Consider the following 24,922-nt stretch of genomic DNA (forward strand, 5'->3'; position numbering starts at 1 on the left):
TGACATGAATCCATTTCATCACTCTCTTTAGTTCCTCTTCACTTTCTGCCATAAGGGTGATGTCATCTGCATATCTGATGTTATTGATATTTCTCCTGGCAATCTTGATTCCAGCTTGTGCTTCATCCAGCCCAGCATTTCTCATGATGTACTCTGCATCAAAGTTAAATAAGCAGGGTGACAATATACAGCCTTGACGTACTTCTTTTCCTATTTGGAACCAGTCTGTTGTTCCATGTCCAGTTCTAACTGTTGCTTCCTGAGCTGCATACAGATTTCTCAAGAGGCAGGTCAGGTGGTCTGGTATGCCCATCTCTTTCAGGATTTTCCACAGTTTATTGTGATCCACACAGTCAAAGGCTTTGGCATAGTCAATAAAGCAGAAGTAGATGTTTTTCTGAAACTCTCTTGCTTTTTCGATGATCCAGAGGATGTTGGCAGTTTGATCTCTGGTTCCTCTGGCTTGTCTAAATCCAGCTTGAATATCTGGAAATCCATGGTTCACGTACTGTTGAAGCCTGGCTTGGAGAATTTTGAGCATTGCTTTACTAGCGTGTGAGATGAGTGCAATTGTGTGGTAGTTTGAGCATTCTTTGGCATTGCCTTTCTTTGGGATTGGAATGAAAACTGACCTCTTCCAGTCCTGTGGCCACTGCTGAGTTTTCCAAATTTGCTGGCATATTGAGTGCAGCACTTTCACAGCATCATCTTTTAGGATTTGAAATAGCTTACCTGGAATTCCATCACCTCCACTAGCTTTGTTTGTAGTGATGCTTCCTAAGGCCCACTTGACTTCACATTCCAGGATGTCTGGCTCTAGATGAGTGTGAGTGATCACACCATCGTGATTATCTGGGTTGTGAAGATCTTTTCTGTATAGTTCTTCTGTGTATTCTTGCCACCTGTTCTTAATATCTTCTGCTTCTTTTAGGTCCATACCATTTCTGTCCTTTATCGAGCCCATCTTTGCATGAAATGTTCCCTCAGTATCTCTAATTTTCTTGAAGAGATCTCTAGTCTTTCCCATTCTGTTGTTTTCCTCTATTTCTTTGCATTGATCGCTGAGGAACGCTTTCTTGTCTCTCCTTGCTATTTTTGGAACTCTGCATTCAAATGGGTATCTCTTTCCTTTTCCCCTTTGCTTTTCGCTACTCTTCTTTTCACAGCTATTTGTAAGGCCTCCCCAGACAGCCATTTTGCTTTTTTGCATTTCTTTTCCATGGGGATTGTCTTGATCCCTGTCTCCTGTACAATGTCACGAACCTCCATTCATAGTTCATCAGGCACTATCAGATCTAGGCCCTTAAATCTATTTCTCACTTCCACTGTATAATCATAAGGGATTTGATTTAGGTCCTACCTGAATGGTCTAGTGGTTTTCCCCACTTTCCTCAATTTCAGTCTGAATTTGGCAACAAGGAATTCATGATCTGAGCCACAGTCAGCTCCCTGTTTTGTTTTTGCTGACTGTATAGAGCTTCTCCATCTTTGGCTGCAAAGAATATAATCAATCTGATTTCGGTGTTGACCATGTTCTACTCCAATCAACATGCCATGATGACATTCATTTCTCCCACATTCCTTCTACCATTGGATATTCTCTGCCCCGCCCCCCTGCTCTTTTTTTGGCTGATCTGATGGGTGAATCAAAGAGGTCTGATCTGAATTTGAATTTTTCTGATCACTTATGAATTTAAATGTCTGTATGTGTTTACTGAACTTTTGTCTTTCTAAATTGTTCTTAGTCCATTTTTCTGTTACTGTTATTTTTTTTATTGATTTGTAGAAAAAGTCTGCTTAGATACCTAAGTGATTTTGGAAAAAAAACATTCAAAGTAATTAACTAGTATTTTTCATGACCATTTGTGGTCATATCATTCATTCAACTTGAATAAACCAGTCATAAATGAATTCTGAATTAATAATAAAAGACATAACAGTCAATCTGAAAATAGGGATTATGACCACCCTTAGAGACATGTTCCCTTAGTTTGACTATCTTATTGGTAAGGAAAAAATGCTAGAACCAGGCAATTTTTTAAAATTTACAGATTTCATAACTACAAAATGTAGTTTATATTTCCCACGATAGTATCTAACTTGGAGATTTTATTTCCCAAACTTGTAAGAAGAATGAAAGTCATGTGGCACAAGAAATAGATTAACATTCGTTTCCTCTGAGGAGTAGAGGGGAGTGGTAGACTAAGGGACAGAGGTAAGAGAAAAAGTTTGGATTGTGTACTATATATCTTTGGGATTTTGAGCCATGTGAATATATACTACATATTTTGTGAAAAATAAATTTAAATTAAAAAGTTAACTGTTAAAAAGCCTGTGTTTGGGAAGTGATACAGTATAACATGAATCTGGTAAGATTTGAAGATTTCTCAGCCAGCTTGAGGTTTATACCTTATAAGCAGAGGTTCCTAAGTTGGTGTCAGTGGTTCCCCAGGGCAGAATTCTTTAATCTCCCTCCTGATCCCCCATGTATGTCTCTTTGGCATATAATCTACAGAAGCTTATATTCTTGGGATAATGTTTTTAAGTGTATAACACATCAAAATAGATAGAAAAACAAAGGAAATCAACTCTATTGAAACACTGACTAGTTTTCAGAATAGTTTAAAAATCAGTGATATAGTAATAAACATGCTTCTCTTTGCACATTAAATAACAAAATAGTGGTAGGTCAATAAATGTTATACCTCAGGGTAGTGATGTGAATAAATGATACTTTGAGATATCTGCAATGTACGTGTGATATGAAATGATCTGTGATTTCTACTGGGGACCAAGTTAACTACTGCTGATCTACTGTGATTTGTTGCCTATATTCATAATGGAAGGAAATGCTGATTTTACTGAGAGATTGTGAAAACTCAGATGTAATTTTGTTTCCCATCCAAGTTTAGCCCTCTGAATTCAGTCTATTCTGTTCATAGACCTCTGCCCTAAAAGGATGGTCCAAAGATGGAAAATTGCACATATACTTTTACATGTGTTCGAGACAGTGCAGTTTTCTAGGGAAAAGGACATTTTTTTTAAATGAAATTCTCAACGGATTCTTATCTCAAAAGATACAGTCACAAATGTAGGGGAGAAGACATTTCTTTCCCTGTAGTTACCCTCATGAATGATGGTAAATGGATGATTTGTTTTAAATAAAAGTATCAGATAGTTGATAACCCGTCAGTTTTTTAATTCATTCAATAAATATTTTTTTGAGTGTCTCCTATGTGCCAGGAACTGTTTTACATGCTGAGAGACAGGCCTCAAAACAAAAAAGACCAAATATTCCAGTTATTAGGTGGGTTACAAATATATAAAAATAAGTAAGTAAGTATAATAGATAAATAGATATAATTTTAAGTATTGATGAATACTTTGGAGAGAAAGAAAGCAGACAAAGTTGAGTAAATCACTTCTAGAATGGCCTGCTATTTGGCCTGCCACTCAACTATATGTATAATTGAGTCAAAGAAACACTGAGCCCTCTCAGTTTTCTAGAAGTTGCAGAATGGAAAGAAGGTTAATTGTCTATAAATACAGAATCAAGAATGAATGTGAAACTTAGAAGATTGCCTTAGATAAGAACCCTGGTCAGAAGTAAAACATGGATGTTTCTTAAACGTTACTTCATGCCTGGTTTTAATATTTTCATGGTGTGAGAAAGTTTTCGATCTGGCTTTAACTCTTGATTCCCTATAGTTTTAAATTTCTTGCCTCAATCAGAATGAATATTTGGAGTTCTACGGATCAGTAGACTTTATTTCAATTAGTTGCTTATTTGAAGCTCTTTTTGGGGGTACTTTTTGGTGACTGACATTCTCAGTCTACACTTTACTTCTAGGTTGAATTTATTACTGTTATTTTAAAAAATTTTAATATCCTGCCATCCAAGCAAGTCCACAAAAAGAAACCCCATTCATTTAAAATATATATTCTTGGTTACTCTCTGTCCTCCCACAACATTCAGACTCCCAACTAGTCTGATATGGGCATCAGCCCATCAAAGAAGACAGCGCAGTGAAGAGTTGATGATCAGCCCCATCTCTTCACTGTCCTGGTTGAGTCCTTGTCAGTGTTCCGACTTACAACTAGTACATACGAGTTTCACTTCTGTCTCAACCTTTTTCATATATCATTATTTCCTGTGACTTTTGTAAATCACCTATGGTGTACACAGTTTTCTTTACACGATGCGGGGAGGTAGAGTTCTTTCCAACTTTCGAAGTTATGGAAAGGGTTACTATAAACGTCATTGGGCATATTGATTTGAGCTTCCCAGGGGGAGCTAGTAGTAAAGAACCTGCCTACCAATGCAGGAGACATAAGAGCTACAGGTTCGATCCCTGGATTGGGAAGACCCCCTGGAGGAGGAAATGACAACTCACTCCAGTATTCTTGCCTGGGAGATCCCATGGATAGAGGAATCTGGTGGGCTACAGTCCGTGGAGTCGCTTCTGTCTTGACCTTTTTCATATATCATTATTTCCTGCGACTTTTGTATATCACCTATGGTGTACTTGGTTTTGTTATGTGACGTGGGGAGGTAGAGTTCTTTCCAACTTTCAAAGTTATGGAAAGGGTTACTATAAACATCGTTGGACATACTCATTTGTTTTTTCTTTTTGAATCATTTCCATGGAAATATGAAACCACTACTTAACCGAGGTGAGGAAAGAGTCAGTCTTAGCACCGGCTGTTGACCATTCCTCCTTCACCTGTCCATCACTGCTGTTCTTTCTAATATGGTGAATTTCAAATCGAGGTCAGGATCTTTGAAGCATTTTCAGGACTCCGAGAGTTCTTTGTGGGAATTCTGTGGGAATAAAGTCTTCTGTGTTTTTGTTTTAGTGATCCTTTAAAAATGTATATGCCTGTATTCTATATAATATGAAGCATCTTATAACTGAGTTGCAGTTTCCAGGTAGTAATACTTTAATTCTCATATGCTATGAGTAAAGAATTAATTTATGAGATGGAATCAAGCTATGAGGTGGAATTAATATAAATATGTGACCAAGATACACTGTGAGTGAAAAACAATGTTTTAAATGCATCACTCAGTGAAAATATTCACAAGGCAACATAGCATGTGTTCAGATCCCCAAGACTCCTGAAGGATGTACCACTGTTAATATTGCAAGGAAGGGGATTCTTGCAGGCAAGAGAAACTGACCTCTGATATCTTTATATCTTTATAGACAATCTGATATCTTTCTTCTCTACTAAAGTCAGAGAGAGAGCTGTGATTGGAAAGGTCTGCCCAGGGACTCCTCAGATGTTGACAGGATTCTTTTCTGACATGAGTGGTATCACACAGGGATTTGTTTCATAATTATTAAACTGAACAATTGTATATATTTTATGCATATTTTTAAAATATGCAAATAATTTTCAAAAAAGTTTTACTAGAGGAAAAAAATCAAATGACTTCATTTGCAGCCCTGATACAGTTCTGTGTGGAACTTCCCAATAAGGTTTGGGAAAAGAGAAGAGGGAAGGACACCTCTGCAATGTTGGTGCTGCCCAGAGTTGGATTCTAAGAGAAATACTGTGATCTAGAGAGTAGGCATTAACTAAATGATCTGTATGATTTGGTGGGAAGAGTGGATGGAGAGTGTGTGTGTGTGTGTATGTGTGTGAGATGGAGAGAGATGGACACAGCAAAGGATGTGAGGAGAAAGGTTTAAATGAAAACAGAGCAGAAATTGCCACCCCTAAATTAAATAAATATTAGGGTGTTTAGATGGCACCATTACTTAGCTTCCTCCACTTACAGGAGTACTATGTAGTGAATGGTTATAGTTATTTTGCATTTTGATTGAGAAATAACCTTTTCATTTTTCAGAATTCTCAGTGAAAATTCTTTGACTGAATTACACAAGGACTCATTTGAAGGCTTGCTATCCCTCCAATATTTGTAAGTTAATTAGTGAATAATATTTATTTATGAGATCTTCTCTATAAACTAACTACAGGGTTCAAATTAAATAATCTCTTCAATTTCTTCCACCCATACAATTCTACAGTTTTGTAAGTCTGTGTAGGGCCCAAGCCCATCTCTATCATTAAATACCTCCTGATCATTTTTTAATTTAATTAGTTAGACAAGATATAGATAGGAAAATACCCTTTAGTTGTAGAGGAAAAGTGGTAATGGGATCTAAGCAATTATAGACTCCCATGTCTATAACATTATATATAAATGTTCGTATACTATCTGCTTATATTTTGTTCATGACTCAAATCTGACCCATGGTCCATTTTTATACAGCCTGTAAGTTAAAAATGATTTTTAAAGGGTTGTAAATGAAAAAAAAGAGAGAGAAAGAAAGAAATATATGTGACAGAGGCTGTGTGGCCTGCAAAACCTAAGATATTTACTCCCTGGCCTTTTTGGAAAAGGTTTCAAAAACTTGTTTTACTAAAATGAGAGGAATTAAAGTTAACTTCAAATTGTCACCCACAGGAAAGAAAATATGGAGCACTTACATTAGTGTGAATGCCATTAACTCATGATTTTGATAATTTAATCTAAGCTAAAACTGGAGCAGTTCAGTTCAGTCACTCAGTCATGTCCGACTCTTTGCGACCCCATGAATCGCAGCACGCCAGGCCTCCCTGTCCATCACCAACTCCCGGAGTTCACTCAAACTCACATCCATCGAGTCAGTGAGCCATCCAGCCATCTCATCCTCTGTCGTCCCCTTCTCCTCTTGCCCCCAATCCCTCCCAGCATCAGGGTCTTTTCCAATGAGTCAACTCTTCGCATGAGGTGGCCAAAGTACTAGAGTTTCAGCTTTAGCATCATTCCTTCCAAAGAAATCCCAGACTGATCTCCTTCAGAATGGACTGGTTGGATCTCCTTGCAGCCCAAGGGACTCTCAAGAGTCTTCTCCAACATCACAGTTCAAAAACATCAATTATTCAGCGCTCAGCTTTCTTCACAGTCCAACTCTCACATCCATACATGACTACTGGAAAAACCATAGCCTTGACTAGATGGACCTTTGTTGGCAAAGTAATGTCTCCACTTTTGAATATGCTGTCTAGTTTGGTCATAACTTTCCTTCCAAGGAGTAAGTGTCTTTTAATTTCATGGCTGCAATCACCATTTGCAGTGATTTTGGAGCCCCCCAAAATAAAGTCTGACTCTGTTTCCACTGTTTCCCCATCTATTTCCCATGAAGTGATGGGACCAGATGCCATGATCTTCATTTTCTGAATGTTGAGCTTTAAGCCAACTTTTTCACTCTCCTCTTTCACTTTCATCAAGAGGCTTTTTAGTTCCTCTTCACTTTCTGCCATAAGGGTGGTGTCATCTGCATATCTGAGGTTATTGATATTTCTCCCGGCAATCTTGATTCCAGCTTGTGCTTCTTCCAGCCCAGCGTTCCTCATGATGTACTCTGTGTATAAGTTAAATAAGCAGAGTGACAATATACAGCCTTGATGTACTCCTTTTCCTATTTGGAACCAGTCTGTTGTTCCATGTCCATTTCTAACTGTTGCTTCCTGACCTGCATATAGGTTTCTCAAGAGACACGTCAGGTGCTCTGGTATTCCCATCTCTTTCAGAATTTTCCACAGTTTATTGTGGCCCTTCATTACTTCTATGAAATACTTTATAAGCTGATTATTTCATGTTAGCATCCGTATGCTCATTCTTTTTTAAAAGTGCCAGTCAATAAAAAAGCTAAAAAGGAATATGCTAAGAACTTAGCCTAGTGTTGGAAACACAAAGGTGGTTAAGCTAGGATTCCTCCTAGCAATTCATGATCTCACAGAGAAAATAAACATAGAAACTCAAACCATAACAACAAAGTGCAGTAGAGGCACAGAAGAGGGAGCCATGCAGGAATAAAGCTACATTTCTTTTAAAACAGTCATTTTCTTCTTATTCACTCCCTACTTGTTGATTTTATGAATGTTTGAGTTTGCTTTATGTCCATGTGTTGGCTGCAAACATGATAGACAACGTGCATAAACAGGATCTAACCCGTACACTCAAGAGGAGTTTTATGCTGAGAGAAAATGGGATGCAAAAATAGCTTTCTTTTTTTAAAAAAAGAAATGAATAAGGCTAATGAGAGCTGTAAGTTGGTGTTGGAGCATAGAAGAGGGCAAAAAGACTTCTAACTGCATCAGGGAAGATGTTGCCAAAGCAATGCTGTTCAAACGGAACCTTGAAGGGCCATTGGTATCATCAGATAGACATCTTAGGAAGAATAAGCTCGCAAAAGAAAATTGGGAGAAAGACAAAACATAGGAGAAACACTTTGATTACCTATAAAGTTCCAGTGGAGAGAGTAGGAGATGAGAGCCAGATTATCAAGGGCATTGGGGGCCAAGCCCATAATATCATGCCAAGCGACTGTGTTACCACAGCAGTGCTCTAGGACAGAGAGCCTGCAGCAGAATTAGTCACTCGGAGGGCTTGTTGAAACACAAGCTCCACCTCTGTAGTTAATGATTCAATCCGTCTAGAGTAGGGCTAAGTATTTGTATCTTCAGTAAATTCACAAATGGTGCTGGTATTTAAGGACTACTTCTGGAAATTGGCTCAGATGGTAAAGAATCTGCCTGCAATGAGGGAGACCTTGGTTCGATCCCTGGTTGAGAAGAGCCCCTGGAGAAGGGAATGGCTCCCTGCTCCAGTATTCTGGCCTAGAGAATGCCGTGGCCCGAGGAGCCTGACAGGCTACAGCCCGTGGGTTCGCAAGGAGTCGGACACGACTGAGTGACTTTCACTTTCTGAAGAGTTAAACTAATAATAATGTAGAGGCTGGCTTAGCAATGGAGAGAGCAGAGATAGAAACACCCGTCAGAAGACAGTTATACCCATCCAGGTAAAATGAGACACAAGCTGATATCAATGGAAACAGGATAGTCAGCTATAGTCAAGAGTGGGTATTTTCAAATAAAAATCAATATGATGGAAAGTGTAATCCTGAATTAGGTAAAGTTACATATCAATGAGGGGAGTAACTTCCTTTCAGGTTGTATGAAAACAGATCTTTTATTTCTGCTAGTACTGAATTGGCCTAGAAAAACAGAACTAAATTGGGAGGTGTGTAAATATAAGAAAATTCCTTTTAATGTTAGAAATTGTAATTGGAGAATAAAAACTTTGAGCTCATAATCTAGAATTTGAAGAGACTACAAAAGGTGGGAATCTAATCAATTCTGCTGTCAGGAAAGATTACCTCCAAAATCTATCAAGATCTATAGTTGTAGCTCAAAGGGTAGAGAATCTGCCTGCGAGGCAGGAGACCAAGGTTTGATCCCTGGGTTGAGAAGTTCCTCTGGAGAAGGGAATGGCAATCCATTCTAGTATTATTGCCTGGAGAATTCCATGGACAGAGAAGCCTGGCAGGCTACAGTCCATGGGGTCACAAAGAGTTGGACATGACTGAGTGACTAACAGTCCATAGTGATAGCTGCCTTCCAGGTGATTATGATATAAACTTTAAAAAAGTTCTATAGTTATATATTTTATTTATAGAGATTTCTTGAGAGAGGTGAAGGCAGGGTTAGGGACTCTGGAAGGTTCAAATAACAATTCCTAAGGTTTGGAGTTTAGACCAAAACTATGTATTTGTTATTATCATTCTAACCTCTACTAGTTATTCCTATTAAATAGATATCTAATAGCTAATTGAGGCAATATTTTCCTTTTACTTTTCCTAGAGATTTATCCTGCAATAAAATACAGTCTATTGAAAGACGTTCATTTGAACCACTTCCTTTTTTGCAGTTTATGTAAGTTACAAATATAACTTCATTATATTTGGAATTTTTAGAAAACTTAATTTTTATCAAATTAATTTGTTACTCATTTTGAAATATTATTAAATTATATAACAAGTCTTTTTTGTCTCTGGCAAATATGAGTGTGAGAATTATTACACAGATCAGAGTGTATCGTTACAGAACAGTGGTTCCCAACCAGGGTGATTTTGCATGAAGTGACATTTGGCAATGTCTGGAGACAGTTTTCGGAGAAGGCAATGGCACCCCACTCCAGTACTCTTGCCTGGAAAATCCCATGGAAGGAGGAGCCTGGTAGGCTGCAGTCCATGGGGTCGCTAAGAGTCAGACCCGGCTGAGCGACTTCACCTTCACTTTCCACTTTCATGCATTGGAGAAGGCAATGGCAACCCACTCCAGTGTTCTTGCCTGGAGAATCCCAGGGACGAGGGAGCCTGGTGGGCTGCCGTCTTTGGGGTCGCACAGAGTCGGACACGACTGAAGCGACTTAGCAGTAGCAGCTGCAGGAGACATTTTTGGTTGTTAGAACTGTATGTGCTACTGACATCTAGTGGACAGAGGCCAGAGATGCTGCTAAACATTCAACAGTGTGCAGGAGAGCCCCAGGACAAGATAGAATTATCCAGTCTCAAATGTCAATAGTGCTGCTTTTCTAGAGAAATAAAGATCACTCAACATAAGCATTTATTGAGCATTTACTAAGTGCACCACATATATAATCATTAAAGTGTAAATCATATTATCTTCCACGTTGACATTTCTTTACTGTATGGAGGGAGTACTGGTGTTATTTTTATCATATATAAATTAGACTTACTGCCAAAGGATAAGTGCTTTGAAAGAATATATATTTTTCTTCTTCTTTTGCTGTGTCTTTTTTTGTAGAAATCTTGGTTGCAATTTACTCACAGAACTGAGCTTTGGAACATTTCAGGCCTGGCATGGAATGCAGTTTTTACACAAGTTGTAAGTGAAATAGAAGATGAATACATGTATAAAACTATGTGTAAAAACATCATACAGTTATTGGTTACCTGGGTGTAAGCCTAGTACGAATCTTGAAAAGTATGTCCTGAGATCCTTTTTTTTTTTTTCTCTCAAATGAGGAAACTAAGGTACAAAGAGGTCAAGAGACTTGTCTAACTCCTAAGTATGAAACGGTTTGGTTTCCATAGTACTGATCTTTGGCACAGGCAATAAAAGGCACCAGGCAAAAACATTCAAATTAGCACTGTCATGGGATCCCACTGATCCTGCTCCGATATGGGAAGGGTCCATGAAGTTCCATTTTTGAATTTAACTTTGATTCCTGCTTATGCGCAAAGTTCCTAGCTGCTTAAAATCTATGCAATGCAAAACTGCAAAGATCTAAGCTTAGCACACATTTCTTCATGAAACAAAAGGTGTGGATGCTTCCTCAACCATTAGCTTCTTTTAAATGGTAAAGGAAAAGGAATTCCTGAACATCCACCACAGGGCTCTCCCCCATCAGCCAGATCCTTGTTTTCCAAAAAGTATGCCTCTGAAGTGAATGATCTGTGGCCAGTAGGAACCTTTCAGTTATGGAAAAAGTTGACGTTTTTGTTCAGCTGTAGTGTGAAAAATATAAAGAAAATACATTGCTGTAGCCTAATTCTATAGACTTTTCCTGACTACTTGTCAATGACAAGTGTGGGTTTTACACCCCCTCTGCTCAAAAATTCTGTGGTTTCTCTGTGACACAAGCAAATCATAGTACATCCATGGCCAGAAGGGGATTTTCGAGTCAAGGTAAAGAGCCTTGTCTATGCCTGGCTTTGGTGAAGGCTCTCTTACTGTCTCGTGGCTCAGAAATCCAGTTTCACGCAGTTCCTTTCCAGTTAATGAAGGTGTTGAGGGTGTGTCCAGAGCTACAGATCCCTACCTTGGGTGGCCTCCCCCCATCCCCGCCCCTCATGAGTTTCCTGATGCCTACTTTGGGGAAAGAGCACCCAGGGTCAGGTTTTCTTTGGCCAGAGAGCCAGAGAGCAGGCCCCTATGGTCCCTCCACCAGGAGGCTTCAGTAGTGTCAATACACTGTCTTAAACTCACCACTTTTTCTAAACATTTTATAATGCTAAGAGTCCCTGATAAGAATCAGAGTTTCACTGTGGTTATGCAGGCAACAGGAAAATAACTTGTGGAATCACAGGTGACAAAAATTAATGAATTCATTCAAAAACATTCACCGAGTGCCATGCCCACTGTGTGTCAGCACTGTTCTAAGTGCTGTGTTGGGGACACAAAGAAGAATAGGACAAGGACTTTGTCCCCAAGAAGCTTTCACACTGGAAAGAGGAAGATGGATGTTGATGGGAAAATATATGAGAGCCATGCTAGCATCTATGCAGCAGGGTAACAAGGTGGGCAGGGGCAACAATGTAGAAAATGGGGGGTGGGTCCGAAAAGATTCGTAAGGGAAGAGACACCAACTCGTTCCTTTTGAATTTTTGTGTTTATCGTAAATGACAGGAAAAGGTAATGAAAGAATCTGAGCTATCTGGTGTTGGAAATAAATTAATACTGTACTCCTAAAACTAATTCAAAGTTTTACCATCAAAAGTTTGTCACCATATAGTAAGTGTGTGCTGGGGGTAGGGCTCTTTGTTTGGGGCCAAGTCTTTCTACTAGACAAAGCTAATTTCCTTCAGGCAACATTTGCCATGGTGAGATATAAACTTTATTGCATCTCTTTCCAAAGGCAAGATGCCAGGAGACGATGCTACCCCTCGAGTTAAGTCATTTTATTACCTATAATGACTAGGGTGTTTATAAGTAGAAATGATATTTTCCCTTGCATTAAGTAAGTTTGGTAAAGGGCCCCAGTTCAGGTGGATTTATCATGAATTAAATGAAGCTTAAGCTTCAGGGCTCCTTACTTGCATAAGTCCCTTCCAAAGTCTTGGGAGTGGTCCTAGCAATTTTTGTATTCTTATCTTTGTGTGCTTTTATTAGAATTTCCCAAAGTAGATAAGGTTCAGGCCCTACAAAAACTTGATTCTTCACTGGCTTTCAGGTAATTACAACAGTAGGTTTCTTAAATGAAGCCTGTATGTTATTGACAAATACCAGATAACCAGGTTAGCAGTGTCTATTCTGAATCTGAAATTCACCTCAAAGTTGAACCAAGGTCTTTTTAATTAAGTACAACTTGAATGGCAGTAATAATCATATCTCTTTCAGATGAAATCAGGAATGAAATGTATTATGGAAAACCAGCAGTGGTTGATAATCCTAAATGTTAAGTATACTTTTTTTTCTGACTTTAAAGTGCTTCTCCTTCATTCACCTACACAGGTCCAGACTGATGGCTTATTTTTTTAAAAATTCTTTTAGGCACTTCATTGTTTTTAACAATACAAGCTCCATGATTTTAGAAACTGAAGGACTGTACAATGTAGAAAGGCTGTCTAATTATCCAGACAGAGCATGTTCACATGCTGGCTTGTCTGTGGTACATCAATATTGTACCAAGAACATAAGCATTATGAGAGAATTAGCGGAAAACCAAAGCCTTATCCCTATTGAATTATTTACCCCACTGTTGAGAATATTGATGAGAGGGATGTGGTCATACCATGAAGGCAAACTGAGCTGTGGTCATCAAGCCTCCCAGTCGGCTGGCCTTGGTTTCCTTTAGGTAGCTGTGTACACACAAAAGTTAGCACACTGGAGGGTATTGTCATCACTTTTTGGTATGTACTGGAATCCTGGCAGCTTCTCAGATTCAGAAAGGCATCAACATTAAAAATGAGAAAGAACTCACTTGGGTCTGTCCTCTGGGATGATTTAGGGTGGCTGGTTGTGGTTTTTTTTTTTTGTATTAGTTCAAAAATTTGAGATTGTCACACGTAGCAACTACTCTATTTTTCTTCTCCCAACTGCATCTTAGTCTTACCACCTATATTACAACGTTTCTTCTCTCTGTCAAAAGCATAGTAATTCTTCCTCTGCCCTATTACATTTCTTTAATACCTATATCTCTTAGATACGTATTATGTTCCAGGCACTATACTTACTATACAAGTAAGATAGTGCACCTAAAGCTTTTACCATAGTGCTTGATACATGGTAAATACTAAATACATATTACTTCACACTTTTATTCTCCCAACAACTCTTATTATCCCCATTTTGGGGATGAGGAAATTGAAACTCCAAGCCATTGGATAACTTGCCTAGATGCACACTGTTGATAAGAGGCAAAACCGCTTATGAGCTTTGCAAGTAATTTTCTACGCAGCTCTTCATTTCCTTGTAGTAAGAACTAACTGATGACAGTTTGGCTCTTTGTACCTTGCATCTTGAAGTGGGCTTCTAACTTGAGTAGCGCCTTTAGAGCAGAGAGCTCTGGTTTCCCTGTGATAATTCCACACTTCTGGAGCTCTTGGCCAGGCCACCTCTGGGCATCCCCAGGGTTTCTGGCCAGTGCAAATATGACATCATCACTTCTGAGCACCTACTCTGTGCCCAGTCTATGCTGGGTGCTTTGCATATGCTCTTTCACTTAATCCTCAAGCTGCCTTACAAGGTAAATGGTACTAAGTAAGACAGAGATGTTCATTATTCAAGTCACTGTACCAGAAAGTGACAATCAGAATTCAAACTCAGGTCTGCCTGATTCCCTTGTTTCCTTCTCTGTTCCTCACTGCCAAGGACTCTTCTTCAAGGCTATTCTCAGAACTTGGATGGAAAGACAGATTCACCACTTCAAATTCTTTAGGCTGCCCCCACCCCATCCCAAGAAAGGGTTTACGTGGTGCAGCTGGAGGTCTTGTATTGAGGAGCCTCACGTGGGGAGTCATGTTCTCATGGCTCATGGACCTATGTAGATGAATAAAGGAAAGGGGGTCAGCCCATCCCCAAGTACTTCAAATATATTGGAACAGGGTCCAGGTCACTCTGCTCATTTCTTTGACTGCCTTCCTCCAAGGAACCAGTTTGCCCTGCCTGCCTTGGGATTCTAGCATAGATAGTTGTGCAGTTTGTCCTATTTGAAATCTGTTTTCACTGCCTGCTTTGGACATTTTTTCAGCTAAAGCTGTTAGGATTTCAGTACACTCAGGACAGTGATGACAAGCTTCAGTCCTCAATTCTTCTCTGTCTCCTCAGTTAATAGAAAGGAAACGTAGCCCATCTGTCTGGACCTGTATAGAAGAATTTGGAGAAAAAAATAACAGGTAAGAAATGTTCCCTTATTTTGTGTTCTACAGCAGAAGGCTGATGCGAAAACATTTGAACTTTATTCTTCAAATAAGATATATTTTTCAAAACCATTTAGGACAGCATTCCTTAAACTTTGACTCTGAGATGGTCTTTGAGGCTAATAAAAACTGTTGCCTAGGGGAATCTGGGTAAAAATATATACATATGTCTTGATCTGTTTGTTTTTGTAACATTTTATAAGTTTGAAATTATTCAAATGAAACTTTTTAAAAAGTTGCCAAAAAAAAAAAAGAAAAACTGTTCCCATGTTTTTTTCCATAAAGATAAGCTCATGAATCAAAAAGGTAATGGACTAGAAGTTGGCATACCTTTTATGTGTGAAATGAGGGAATCAGGCCAAAATGGAAATGATCTGTAGTACAGTGTCCACTGTGAATCTAAACCCATTTGTCCTTTGGTTTGTGGGAAAGTAGGTGCTGTAGGAGCCCCACATTGAGTTGTTGACTCATTCTCACTCACTCTCCCCTTTGCCCAGACACAAGCTTAGTGAATAAAAGGCTGCATTAAAGGAAGGAAGAAGAAACAGGGTAACTTAGAGTGGCTGCACACTTTTATTTCACTAGGGATGAACACAAGGATGTTCAGCTCAGAGAAGGGCTTCTTGGTTAAGAAAAAACAGTGAGCTCATGGAACCAAGACCATGGGCAAGCTATTAAGAAAAAGTGAAGGGTTGGAGAATTGAGATAATTCTGGAAAAGGATAACAAACTTTGCCAAACTGTTTTGGCTACCTATTGCTTTATGACATTCTATTTTTATATATAGGCGTTTGTGATGACTAGGGGGAAGTGGACAGGAGAAGATGCAAAAGTGAAGCAATTCACTGTCACAGGAGCCCGTCAGTGATCTGATAGGTTTTAATGCCAAAAGTTTGTTTTTCAGCTCCTCAAAGTTTGAGGAACTGTGCTTAACCAAACATGTGACACTCATATTTTTCCTTTTCTGACGTGTACACGCTGCTCTATTTATTTATTGTTTATTTATTTTTGGCTATGCTGGGTCTTCGTTGCTACACACAGACTGTCTCTAGTTGCAGTGACTGGCTACTCTCTAGTTGCAGCACACAGGCTTCTCATTGCAGAGGCTTCTCTCGTGGAGCATAAGCTCCAGGGCGCGGAGGTTTCAGTAGTTGCGGCACAGGGCCTCATGAGCTGTGGCTCGAGGGCCCTAGAACATGCAGGCTTCAGCAGCTGTGGCTCTGGAGCGTGGGCTCAGCAGTTGAGGCACGGGGGCTTAGTTGCCCATAAGGGCATGTGGAATCTTCCTGGACCAGGGATTGAACCTGTGTCTCCTGCATTGGAAGTGTGGAGTCTTAACCACTGAATCTCCAGGGAAGTCCTATCTTTTTTCACTTTCTTGATATTGTCTTCTGAAGCACGAACATTTTTAATTTTTATAAAATCCAGTTCATCTGTTTTTCCTCTGACTGTTTATGCTTTGGGTATCAGGTAGCTTGGTGGTAAAGGATCTGCCTACCAATGCAGGAGATGCAAGAGATGTGGGTTTGATCCCTGGATCAGGAAGATCCCCTGGAGTAGAAAGCGGCAACCCACTCTTTTATTCTTGCCTGGAAAATTCCATGGACAGAGGAGCCTGGTGGGCTACAGTCCATGGGGTCAAAAAAGAATCAGACCTGACTGAGTAAAAACACAGCACATACACAATGCAAGGTCATAAAAATTTACTCCTTTGTTCTCTTCCAAGAGTTTTATAGCTTTAGCTCTATCCATTTGGAGTTAATTTTCTTATATGGTGTGACGTGTAAGAGTCCAGCTTCATTATTTTGTGTGTGGATGTACAGTTGTCCCAGCACTATTTGAAAAGACTATGCTTTCCACATTGAGTTGCTTTGGCACCCTTTTTGAAAATGAATAGACCATAAATATAAGGCTTTATTTCTGTACTGTCAATTCTGTTCCATTGATTTAACATGTCTATTCTTATGCCAGCCCCACACTATGATTCCAGTAGCCTTAAGCTGGGTTTTGATACCACCAACATTGTTTCGGTTTTTCTTTTTCTTTGAATTGCCATGTGAATTTTAGAATTAGGTTGGCAATTTCTGGAAAGAAGTCAACTGGGATTTTGACAGACATTGCCCCGAAACATTAGGTCAATTTGGGAAGTGGTGAAATTTTAATAAGGTTTCTTTCCTATCCATTTTATTTAGACTTTCTTTAATTTCTTTCAACCATGTTTCATACTTTGCAGTGTGAATCTTGCACTTATTTGGTTAAAATTTTTCCCAAGTATTTTATTTGTTTTGATGCTGTTATTTATGGAATTGTTTTCTTAATTTCATGTTTGCAGTATTCATTGCTGTTGTGTAGAAATATAACTAATTTTTGTATATTTATCTTACATTCTGTAACTTTGCTGAACTCTTTAACTAGGGCTAATAGTTACTTTTAGATTCCCAAGAATATGTCTTGTGGTCTTTTAGTTTCCCGGGAATGTGTTGGAACATTACAAAGTCTCTGTGGGCAACTCATTCCTCAGCTTTTCTTTCTTTCTTTCTTTTTGGCTGTGGGTCTTCTTTGCTGTGAAAGCTTTTCTCTAGTTGCAGTAAGGAGCTACTGTCTAGTTGTGGTGCACAGGTTTCTCATCGCAGTGGGTTCTTGTTGCAGAGCCCAGGGTGGCTCTAGAGTGCATGGGCTTCAGTAGCCGCAGCTCCCAGGTTCTAGAGAACAGGCTAAATAGTTGTGGCACAGGGCTTAGTTGCCACATGGCATGTGGGATCTTCCTGGACCAGGGATCGAACCTGTGTCTCTTGCTTTGGTAGGTGGATTCTTTACCAATGAGCCACCAGGGAAGTCCCTCAGTTTTTCTTTTTAAGCTTTTTGGTTAGGCTGTTTTTTGCCTCAAACTGTTATCCACAGCCTCATACAACTGTCTTGTTAAAATATTTACTTAAAAATATTTTCCAAAAATACTACCCAGGAAGAGGCCTTTTACATTAGGTAGCTTCCAGTCAGGCCAAAGGCAAACCTTTCAAGTAAGGTCTTCCAGGGAACCACCAAACGTGTAAAATAATGATAGTGCTTTGGAAGTGAGGCTTTGAAGGCCCTTCCAGTCCATTCTGCTTCCTCTGGTACCAGAAATGTGGGCTATTTTTCAAGGCATGGAGAGCAAAGTTCTGGAACAAATGAACAGTTTCTTCATGTGTAAGTGGGGCAACACAGATCTCATTGTTCTTACAGAAATTAATTTATTTTCCTTGAATAAATGGTTCCCTGGTTTGCTGCACGCCTGTTGGTTAAATTTCCAAAGTTCAGGAAAAGTTGATTCTGACCATTTTTTGGTCAGTTTTGTTGTTTTACTTTTATGGAGGGACGAATTTTCAGGTGTCCTTACTCCATCAGTTTTACTGATTTGCTTGCAACATTGTTTAAAATCTCAGTGACCATAGGCTAATTAAATATTTGATCATGGGAGATGATTAGGGAAAAGAAAGAAAAAGAAAAAGTATAATTCTCATAGAGGCTTTCCCAGATGGATAAAGTTTGAAAAGGTATTTCTATATTTAGTGCTTTCACAATTAAGGTTAACATAACAGATATTTTTAATCCTTCATTTTTTTCCCCATACAGTTTAAACACAGGCTTTAGAGTCAGAACTGAGTACAAATTCCAGTTCTGCTTACTAGTTTGATGACTTAGAACAAGTTATATAACTTCTCTGTGCCTCAGTTTCCTCATTTGTAAAATGGGGTAATAAGTCGATCATGTAAGATTACTATGAGGATTAAATGTTAAATGCCAGTCACAGATGCCTAGCAACCCAACAGATGTTAGTTGTGATAATTAGCTTTACAATATTCTGCAAAAAATATGCTAGTGATTCTTGGGTGGAGTTACCCTAAAGACAGATCTTCTTTCCTTTCTTCTTGTTTCTTCTTGGTTTTCCTTTTCCTTATTTGTTTTAAAGAACCTAAGAAGAAAATCTATTCTAGTATTTTGGAATAAAACTTTGTTCCAAAAAATTAATTTTTTCTTTTTTTTGATATATAAATAAAATGTTATTTATTTATTCAACAAACATTTATTAAATACCTAGTAAATATTAGGCACTCTGTCAGGCACAGGGATAACAATGACAATATACTGTGGTCACTGCTTTCAAATTGTGGACAACCTATGAGACTGACAAACAGGTGATTACATACACGGTAGCAAAGGCTATGATTCTAGGATACACATGGGACCACATGATGGGAGTATGACTTTCACCAGTTCCTCTTGTATTTATCTCTTTTTCTTTGGCTCCAAAATCAAGGAACTGTCCTATTTTTGTCTTTAATTGGGTAGTTTAAACTATGAAATATAAAAAATTTTCTAGAAATGAAAAACACCTTGAATTATGGAGGACTCTAGAAATAGTATTTCTTATGGAGCAAGGGCCTCCTACCAGCATAGTCACTTCTAGGGTTTTTGACCTGAAAAGTTCTTTGGCGTATTTTTTCTTTACTATCCACTATTTTTCTATTTTTTCCCTCTTTTTCTCTTCTCCTTCTTATCATCTAGAGACTTGGGTAATTCCCAAAGGAATAGTGCTTTATGGATTCTAAGGGTGATTTATAGGTAAAGACAGAAAAAGATTATTTTTTTTTTACCAAGTTCCATATGCCCCCAAAATGAATGTAAACTTTCTTGGATGTCATTGAAAATGTGGACAATTTTGATTCCATTCCATTTTTCAGAATTCTCAATCGTAATCCTTTGACAGCAGTGGAAGATTCGTATCTTTTTAAATTGCCAGCATTAAAATATTTGTGAGTATTGCAGCATTTTCATGGCCCTTGAGATGATTTCTGCTCTTTCTTACTTTTGTTACAGGTTGAGTATTTTGACTAAAAAGTCATAATTTAAATTTTAACTAGGTTATTGATACAAGAGTTATTGGCAAAGAAAAAAGTTAAAGAACATATATGAGTAAGACAGCCAGCAGAGGAAGAGAGCAGTGTTGAAGAACACACATAGATATGGAACATGAAGATGCATGTAGGAATGTTATTTATCCCAGAAAGCAAAAAGGAATAAGGGGTACATTATTTAAAAAAAAAAAGTTATCAAGAGAGGTAGATGCAATTGAAAATAAGAAGTCAGGGTAATAAAGATTTTACTATTCAGCACCAGGGTCGTTAACTTGATGCAAATTTAAATTTCTCCAGTAAGAGTTCTCTGGAATTATCTAGGGCATATAAGAATTCAGAATTGAAGTAGTCACATGTTAAAAAATTTTAAGTTTAGAATTTGTGTTTATATTATCTGTTTATATCTTACATGTTTGGGCTTCTCCTTCAGAGACATGGGAACAACACAAGTGTCACTCACAACAATTGAAAGCATTCTCATGATGACCCTTGAATTGGAAACGCTGTAAGTTGATTTTTGTTATATTTATTTTCAATCAATTGTGTATTTTTAGGTTTGTTTTATTATTTTTTAAAGTTTATTGATGTATAATTTTCATGTAATAAAATTCACTGTTTAAAAATATACAGTTTGATGTGTTTTGACAGCCTTATAGTTCTGTAGCCACCATTACATTTGAGATTCAGAAAATTTCTCCACCCCCCCCAAAGACCCCTCATGTCCCTTTGTAGTCAGTCTCCTCCTCCCACTACCAGCCCCTGGCAACCATCAATCTGATTTTTGTCTTTATAATTTTGCCTTTTCCATGGTATCTTATACATGAAATCATGTGGTAAGCAGCCTTTTTGTTTTGACTAACCCTTTCACTTAAGCTAGTCTCCTTGGAGATTTACTGATGCAGTTGCACCTATTGGTAGTTCATCCCTCAGCAATAATGCTGAGTAGTATTCTAGTTGTGTGGGTATACAGTTTGTTTATGCATTTATCAGTTGATGAACGTCAGCTGAGTTGTTTTGGTTTTTGGCTATTATGAAGAAGACCTCAAAAAACATTCACATGCATGTGTGAGCATATGTTTTGTGCAAATGTATATTTTCATTTCTTTGGGATAAAATACCTAAGGGTGGGATTGCTCATCATATGTTAAGTGATTATTTAACTTTTTAAGAAACTGCTGAACTATTTTCTAAAGTGGCTGTTCTATTTTGCATTCCCACTGGCAACGTCTGAGAGTTGGGATTGCTCCACATCTTCACCTGATCCTTATATTTGTTTTTAAAAATTTAAGCCTTCCTAGTAGGTGTGTGGTTAAATCTCATTGTGCTTTAATTTGCATTTCTCTAATAGCTGATGCTGTTGAGTGTCTATTCATGTGCAGATATCTTTTAAAATGAAATGTCTGTTCAAATCCATTTTAATTGGATATTTATATTGAGTTTTAAGAATACTTTATAGAGCACTGAAAACTAAGGCCTTTCTCTTAGATATGTGTTTAGTAAATATCTTCTCTCAGATTGTGATTTACCCTCATTCTATTAAAGTGTCTCTGAAGACCAGAAGTTTTAAAATTTTGAAGAACTCTAGCAATTTTTCTTGTATTGTTTGTGCTTTTTTGTGTCTTACCTAAGAAATCTTCTTCTGAGATCCCATTGCCTAATCCAAAAATCACACAGATTTTCTCCTGTATTTTCTTCCAGAAGTTGTATAGTTACATTTAGATCTATGATCCATTTAATTTTCACGCATGGTGTGAGGGGAGGGGTCAAGTTTTAATTTCTTGCAGTTTAAAAAAACTATTTCTGTAGGTCTTTATTGTGACAGTTTATTACACACCTTCAGCTCAGTTCAGTTGCTCAGTCATGTCCGACTCTTTGCAACCCCATGGACTGCAGTATGCCAGGCTTCCCTGTCCATTACCAACTCCCAGAGCTTACTCAAACTCATGTCCATAGCGTTGGTGATGCCATCCAATCATCTCATCCTCTGTGGTCCCCTTTTCCTCCTGCCTTCAATCTTTCCCAGCATCAAGATCTTTTCCAATAGGTCAGTTCTTCGCATCAGGTGGCCAAAGTACTAGAGTTTCATCTTCAGCATCAGTCCTTCCAATGAATATTCAGGACTGATTTCCTTTATTTGAGTGGTGTGTTCTATAAAGGTCAATTAGGTCAAGTAGATTGATAGTGTTGTTCATGTCTTCTAGTCCTTTCTGATTTTTTACCTACTTGTTCTGTTAATTATTGAGAGAGGAATGTTGAAATCCCTAACTATAATTGTAGATATTTTTTGGTTTCTCCTTGCCACTCTCATTTTTCATTCATATATCTTGAAGCTCTTACCGAATGGATAACTTTTTAGGTAATGTCTTCTTCATCAATTGACCTTTCTGTCATGGTGAAGTAACATTCTCTATCCCTGATAATATTCTCTGCTTTGACACTGACTTTGTCTTAAAGTGATACATCCACTCCAGTTTTCTTTTCATTAGTGTTAGCATAGGATAATTTTTTCTGTTCTTTTAACCTTTTATTTCCTATTGAAGATGGTTCTTGTATATAGTTGGCTTGTGCTTTTTTGTCTAGTGTGATGATTCTTTTAATTAGGGTGATTAGAGCATTTGCATTTAATGTAATTATTGATATTACTACATTCAAATCTACTGTCTTGCCATTTGCTTCCTATTTGTCCCATCTCTACTTTCTTTTTCCTTTTTCTTCCTACTTTCAGACTGAGTACATTTTATTATTTTATTTCCTTTGTTGGCTAATTCATTATAACTCAGGTTTTGTGATTTTAATGATTGCTTTATAGTTTACAGTATGCATCTTTAACTTATCACAGTCTATCTTCAAATGATATTACACAATTTCATTAATACTATAGGAATCTTACAATAGGGTACTTCCATTTCTTCCCTCCTGACCTTTGTGGGATTGTTTTCATATATTTTACTTATGTCATAAACAGCACACTATATTATTTTTTGTTTAAACAATAGATTATCTTTTAAAGATATTTAAATAATAAGAACAATCTTATATATTTTACCTATGTTGTTACCAATTACAGTGTTTTTATTCTTTTGTGTAGATCCATGATTCCATCTGGTATCATTTTCCTCTGTTTAAAAATACTTTTTAACATTTCTTACAATGAAAATCAACTAGTGATGAGTTCTTCAGCTTTTGTATGTCTGAGATAGCCTTTATTTTTGAAAGATCTGGGTATAGAATTCTAGCTTGATAGAATTCAATTCACTACTTGAGTTGTTATTACGTTAATCCACTTAGTATTTGCTTACATTGTTTCCAACAAGAAATCTGCTGTCATTGTTATCTTTGTTCCTCTATATGTAGTGTATAGTTTTTTCTTCTGATGGCTTTAAAATTTTTCTCTTTATTGCTGGTTTTGAGCAATTTGATTATTTGTGCCTTGGTGTAGTTTTGTCCATGTTTCTTACGCTTAAAGTTCACTGATCTCAACTTTGTGGGTTTATAGTGTTTAGCAATGTGGGGAAAATTTGGCTATTATTTCTTCAAATTTTTGTATCTCTTCTCTCCTTCATGGACTCTAAGTATACATATATTAGGTCACTTGAAGTTGCACAGTTCATTGTTGTGCTGTTCATTTTTGTCATTGTTTTGTTTTGTTACTCTTTGTGTTTCATTTTGGTTTGTTTCTGTTACTATGTCTTAATGTTTTCTGATCCTTTCTTCTGCAGTGTCTAATATGCCATCAACCTCACCCAGTATCTTTTCATTTCTACATTGTCTTTATAATCTCTAGAAGCTCCATTTGGATCAGTTTTACATCTTCCATGCCTCTACTTAACATCTTCAGTCTTTGGTCTGGGTTTGTAACAAATGAAATACAGTTGTTATAACTTTTTTCAAGTATGTTGTTGTTCAGTCACTAAGTTGTGTCTGACTCTTTGTGACCCCATGGACTGCAGAATACCAGGCTTCCCTGTCCTTCACTATCTCCCAGAGTTTGCCCAAATGCATGCCCATTGAATCAGTGATGCAATCTAACCATCTCATCCTCTGTCACCCTCTTCTTTTGCCTTCAATCCTTCTTTTCCAATGAGTTGGCTGTTTACATTAGGTGGTCAAAGTATTAGAGCTTCAACTTCAGCATCAGTCCTTCCAATGAATATTCAGGGTTGATTTCCTTTAGGATTGACTGATTTGATCTCCTTGTTGTCCAAGGGTCTCTCAAGAGTCTTCTCCAGCACTACAATTCAAAAGCATCAATTCTTCAACGCTTTGCCTTCTTTATGGTCCAACTCTCACATCCATACATGACTAATGGAGAAATCATAGCTTTGACTATATAGACCTTTGTTGGCAAAGTGGTATGTCTGCTTTTTAATATGCTGTCTAGGTTTGTCATAGTTTTTCTTCCAAAAAGCAAGTGTCTTTTAATTTCATGGCTGCAGTCACTGTCTGCAGTGATTTTGGAGCCCAAGAAAAGAATATCTGTCACTACTACCACTTTTTCCCCTTCTATTGCCCATGAAGTAATGGGACCACATGCCATGATCTTAGTTTTTTGAATGTTAAGTTTTAAGCCAGCCAGTAGTCACCCAGTCAGCCAGCTTTTTCATATATTATAATTTTTTAATGTCCTTGTCTACTAATTCTTATATCTGTATAGATAATGAGTTCGTTTTGATTTATTGCTTTTTTCCCCAATATAGGTCACATTTTCCTGCTTAGTTGCATGCCTGGTAATTTTTCATATGATTCTAGACATTGTGAAATTTTAGCTTATTGTGTGCTATATATTTTTATAAAATGTTTGGGCTTTGTTTTGGGTAAAGTTAAGTTACTCAAAACAATTTTATTCTTTTAGGTCTAGCTTTTAAGATTCATTAGGTAGCACTTCAAGTAACCTTTAGTCTAGAATTCATTATTTGCAACTAGTGAGACAAGTCCTTTCTGTGTACCATGAGGTTTTATCTTCTGACTTATAGGAACACCCAACCCTGTGTGATATCCAGTTAATCTTTTTTTTTTCACTTTTAAAAAA

General features: G+C 37.7%; 1 protein-coding gene across 1 annotated transcript in view; it reads left to right on the forward strand.

Moving 5' to 3' along the window:
• The window catches only part of LOC120866574 (leucine-rich repeat-containing protein 37A-like), a 46,485-nt gene that overhangs the window by 8,735 nt on the left and 12,828 nt on the right, over positions 1–24,922 (forward strand). The window contains exons 7-11 of the mRNA XM_040244365.1: positions 5,855–5,926; positions 9,697–9,768; positions 10,663–10,743; positions 19,720–19,791; positions 20,324–20,398. Coding sequence (XP_040100299.1) covers positions 5,855–5,926; positions 9,697–9,768; positions 10,663–10,743; positions 19,720–19,791; positions 20,324–20,398 — 372 coding nt within the window. The remainder of the gene's footprint in view (positions 1–5,854; positions 5,927–9,696; positions 9,769–10,662; positions 10,744–19,719; positions 19,792–20,323; positions 20,399–24,922) is intronic.

The sequence above is a fragment of the Oryx dammah genome, unplaced genomic scaffold, assembly GCF_014754425.2.
Source record: "Oryx dammah isolate SB20612 unplaced genomic scaffold, SCBI_Odam_1.1 HiC_scaffold_8, whole genome shotgun sequence".
NCBI classification, from domain to species: Eukaryota; Metazoa; Chordata; class Mammalia; order Artiodactyla; family Bovidae; genus Oryx; species Oryx dammah.